The following is a 5,185-nucleotide window of genomic DNA, read 5'->3' as shown; positions in this document are numbered from 1 at the left end:
CCACAGGAACATTGAGAATTTCTTATATGGAATAAAATTACTAACTTTTAATATGCACTTCTGAATTTATTCCTTAATAAGCTTATGTATTCTTAAGTAAGCCCCATCTGTCATTTTCTGAATGTTCTCATAGGAGGTTGGTGGTGTGTGTCAAGTTCTTCCAATATTGTGGTAAATTTATTTAGCTCTTCTGTGTACACTAACATCACAACAAGGAGGAAGTATTTTAAGAGTGATACGAATTAGAGGAATAAATGTTCTCAACAGCATATTACTAAAAGCCATTTAAGGCATCTGCTTTCTTCCGTCTTTGTTACCCACAGGCTAAAGATCGAATTCAATATTATCAGCTAGATGAAGTCTTTGTTTTTCCTTATGACATGGGGAGTCGATGGAAGAACTTTAAGCAGGTATTTACCTGGTCAGGGGTCCCAGAAGGAGATGGCCTGGAGTGGCCAGTCAGAGAAGGCTGTCACCAGTACAGCTTAACAGTGAGTGTTTTTGTTCAAATAACCTTCGCCTCACCTTCTTCCCCTTAACTTTCCCTTAACTCAGATGGCATTTAGAGTAAAATTAATCCAAAAATTTTCTCAGTATGTGACAAAACGAATCTCAGTTAATAATCTAAGAACTCTTTGTATCATACCTCTCCTTTTATTTAAATCTCTCCTTAACTCTCCATATCTGTGAGAGATAGTCCGGATTCCTTAACTGGTTTTAAAATATCTGGCCTAAAACTACCTTCCAACTACTTCCAAACAGGATCATCTTTACCAGTCAGCCGGGTCTACTCAATAAACAACTTACACATTCCTGCCCCCTGATTTGCCTGCTGTTTTTTCCATCTCATGACCTCCTCTCTGTTGGAATTGATTGAGACTGGTTTCAGTCCCACCTCTTCCCTAGTCCAACCTCTGCACCCTAGACTCCTCTGGACTGGGCACTTAGTCATATACTCTTGTGTGGTAGCCCATGAGGTCTCATACTTTTACTTAATTCTTCTACCTTCTATCTTTAATTTTACTTCACATGACTCTAGGACAGAGACTGTACTTTCTACACTTTCCCAGCAGCATCTGTGAATAAGTGGAGGAAAGTGAGTCAGTGAGGCGTAGTGACGACGTTCCGCTGAGACTCTTTTTTTGATGAATTTTGCGGGTTTCCTACTGCGTCTCTAAAGAACTGTGACTCTGTATCATCGTCACTTTGGGTACTCGCCTGGGAGCTCCTTGAGGGCAGAGAGCACATCTCCCTGATCCTGGGCCACAGGGAGTGCTCTGTACATACACACAGAAGAAGAAGTTAGAGAGAATACTGAGAAGAAAGCCCTGCTTCAGCCCCTGTTCTTAGTCATGGGGCCTTCTCTCCATGCTGAAAAACACAGGTGGCCTTTAAATTGTCAGCAGTTAAGAGATGCTGGGAAATTGGGAGTTTGTCATGAACCTCTGATATCAACATTGAGATAAGAGGCTTTTTATTTTTATATCTTCCAGATAGAACAGTTGAAACAAAAAGCGGATAAAAGAGTAAGAAGTGTAAGTAATTCTTTTGCAATGATACCAATTTCTTTTTTTTTTTTTTTTTTTGGTTAGGCTCTACAGTTTTGTAGTTTTTAAAATTGCCTTTGAGTAGCTGCCAACTGTTGGCTTTTATTAAATAATATTTCTTAAAATGTTTGTTGAAATTTAATGCAACTCACTTTTGTTTTCATTTAAATAGTTTGCACTGGAGGTTTGAAGGGAATTTAGTCAATTTATATTGCCAACAGGAAAATAATTTGCCTCAATATAGCTCATTGGTATGAATCCCATATTTACAGTTATACTGGATAATATGATGGCCACTGGCCACAGGTAGCCAAGTTTAAATTAACTAAAATGAAATGAAATAAAAAAAATGTAGTCCCTTGGTTGCACCAGCCACATTAGAAGTGCTCAGTGGCTGCATGTGGCTGGTGGTTCCCACATTGGACACCACAGACAGGGAACATGGCCATTGCTGCAGAAAGTCCGATGGGATGGCACTCTCTAGAGTTAATTCTCAGCTGTGCGCTTGAAATGAAGGGAAGCAAAGCCTTGAGAACTAGAAACGTCAGCTGCTGCCTCCTCTAGGGGGACAGGGTGGGTAGCAAGCTGGGAGGGAAAGACGTGTCACCTGATATTCTGGGTCTACCTTTAACAGTTAAAATTCGAACTTTAAAAAGCACAGATGATGGGTAAAGGTTAAATTGTTCTTCTGATTACTGTGACAGGTTCTTTCCCAAGAATAACTTTAATAAACAATCCCATATCACATGTATCAGGGGAACTAAAGAGAAGAGCACATCAATCACTAAGCAGCAGAAGGAAGCTCCCTGTATTATGTTAGCTCTCCATAGCACTGGGATTTATTGGGTCTTTTTAGTGATGGCTAACATTGGAGCTCATGCCTAACTGTGGGACAGGCACTTGTATAATTGCGTCCCGTGTGGTATTGAAGTCCCCATCAGCCCTCTGCGGTCAGCATGATCACTTATACTTTATTGATGAGGGAACTGAAGCAGAGACAAAGCCATTTGCCCAAGGCCACACTGGAAACAGGTAGAGCCAGGCTCCAACTCCAAGCAGTCTGGCTCCAGAGCCTGTGTGCCAAACGTGTAGGCCATGTGTTCCCTCCTCCCCACCCCCCCTCCCCTGTGTCCTGACTGGGAATTGATCTAGTGACCTCTTGGTTCATGGGTTGACTCTCAACCACTGAGTCACACTGGCCGGGCACTCCCACTTTGAATGAACATCCCCATATCTCTCCCCCACCCCCACACACAGTGCCTCTCTCACTCTAAACATTATGTACCAGAGTGGTTAACATTTATTAACATTAATGAATCTACATTCACGCATTAAAATTGTTCCCTTTTAGAGTAAAGATTAACCTAGGATGTTCTTTTAAAAACACTGGGTTAATCGTAAATTAATCCCAAATGACAGCTTAGGCAACCTTGATAAAGACATTTATATGTTAGAAAAAGTCTAAAAAGGAAATTCACAAGGCTAAGGAAGATAGTTCCCTGAAATAAATGGAGTGTGACAATTTGCCAAAAACACCCTATGATCACACATGGGTAACTGGATGCCCATATTGAGAAGTGCCCCTCAACTCCACTTGGGGGCTGTTCTGAACCACCTTAGCTCCTTTCCCAAATAACAGAATTGGGAAAATACCTGGTTTCTAGCTTGTTAGGAGCAAGCAGTTAAAAGCCTTATTTCTTCCCACTCAAACTGCTTATAAAAGATGATAAAGAGGGAAAAAATGTAAAGTCTGACTAATAGCTTATTGATTTGAAGTATAGGACTTATGGGTCTCGGTAAAGTCATTGCAGTCTATCTGACTATTTCACGTCAATTTAATTTTCTCAGGTGTTTCAAGAATCAGAGGGTGGTTCCCTAGAAACTGCGTGGAGAAGTGTCCCTGTGATGCTGAGACAGAGCAAGCCCTAGAGGGTGAGAAGAAAAACAGATAGCCACGATCAAAATCCAGTGATTCCTTAAGCCCACCCCATTACTTGAAAATTGTGCATATCACTAAAGAATTATGCAATGAGCCTACTCTGGTTAAGGTGTTCTTTTCCTCAAAGGTGCCCTAGTGCCATGATCTAAATATTGTTATGAACATTTTGAAATGGAGACGCCATTCTGCATATGCCTTTGAATTCCTGCCCCTCTTGGCCACCTCTTCCTCGCCCCAAAAGGAAAAAACACTTCACCGCAGTAAGTCAATTGCATTTTCTCTAGGGTGTTTTACGCACTGCACACTATGGACCTCACTTGCAGTATCATTCCCCCTTTGCCAGGAGCATCTGCATGTGATGCTTCTGTCCCGTTTCCCCCTCAGTTGGTATTTCTTATGTAATATTCTAGATACTGTAGAACTTAATTTGTCAGATTCAATATAAGCTCAGATTTTGTTACCTGTCTTTTAATAATGCTTATTTTGTCAAATCAAATAAAGATCAATGGTTGTTCTCTATAAATCATAGTTTTTACTTAAAACATCTTTTTTCTTTTCAATGACTGAAAATGTTCGTCTTAGTTCCTTATGGGAAAACTGCTTTACTACCCTGTCCAAAATTGGCATCTTTACATTTTTATTTTTATTACTCACCCTCACCCAAGGATATTTTTCCCATTGACTTTTAGAGAGAGGAAGTGAAGGGAGGGAGGGGAGCGAGAGAGAGAAACATCAATTGCTTGCCTCTTGCATGTGCCCCAACTTCGGCCAGGGATTGAACCTGCAACCTGGGCACTTGCCCTTTACTAGGAATCAAACCCGTGACCCTTTGGTGCTAGGGCCCACGCTCCGACCACTGAGCATACCAGCCAGGGCAAAAAATATTGGCATCTTTAATCATGAATCTTAAGACATACATATTTGCCTCTATAAATTAATCCCATTAATGGCCTGTTGAGATCACAGTATTCTAGGACACTTTCAACTGGGTGATAGTAAACTGCTCTTGTACACTTGATTCTCAAAATCTGAAGCTTGTGCAGGCGGTAAGAATGCTGCTGGACTTGCATTCTTAAAGTCAGGTGTGTCTAAACGCATGAGTGGAATGACAGAAGTCACCTATTTGAATATTCTTTCCAAGGCAGGGAACTTGAGCTCTGCGGGTCAGGCTTGTAACAGTGAACAATAAGGGAAGGGCACTTGGGAATTCAGCAGTTGCTGAAACAAAACTCTGCCCCATTTTAGTGAGGGCTAGGAAGGGAGACAAGTGAAAGACATGTCAGATGGAGTCATATATGTGAAGGTGGCAGGCGGGAGGGTCTGATGGAAGTGACATCTGAAACAAATGAGAGGACAAGTCAGGTGCGTCTGGGAAGTCCTGCAGTTTAGACAGAGACAACAAGAACTGCAGGCTGGAATGTGCCTGGCCTGTGTGAGGGAAGGGACAGCAGTCAGTGCAGGAATGAGCGAGGGCGGTGTGAGGTCAGGAGGTAATAGGGGCTAGACATGGCAGGACCTGTAAGGTAATTCCTGCCTTCCCTTTGGTGACTGAAGACTAGACATTTCTTCAACTTTCTGAGCTGAGTGTAGAAAGACCAGGAACGGCCCGGGCCAGCGTGGCTCAGAGGTTGAGCATCAACCTATGAACCAGAAGGTCAGGGTTTGATTCCTGGTCAGGGCACATACCCCCGTTTTGGGT

General features: G+C 42.2%; 1 protein-coding gene across 1 annotated transcript in view; it reads left to right on the top strand.

Moving 5' to 3' along the window:
• ZDHHC6 (zinc finger, DHHC-type containing 6) overlaps positions 1-1,592 on the top strand; it is a 10,760-nt gene extending 9,168 nt beyond the window's left edge. Inside the window, 2 exon segments of the mRNA XM_015557961.1 lie at positions 324-491; positions 1,494-1,592. Coding sequence (XP_015413447.1) covers positions 324-491; positions 1,494-1,592 — 267 coding nt within the window.
• The last annotated feature ends 3,593 nt before the right edge of the window (positions 1,593-5,185 follow it).

The sequence above is a fragment of the Myotis davidii genome, unplaced genomic scaffold (assembly GCF_000327345.1).
Source record: "Myotis davidii unplaced genomic scaffold, ASM32734v1 scaffold107, whole genome shotgun sequence".
NCBI lineage: Eukaryota > Metazoa > Chordata > Mammalia > Chiroptera > Vespertilionidae > Myotis > Myotis davidii.
Note: the sequence above shows the minus strand (reverse complement) of the source record. Positions and strands in the feature narration are given on the sequence as shown.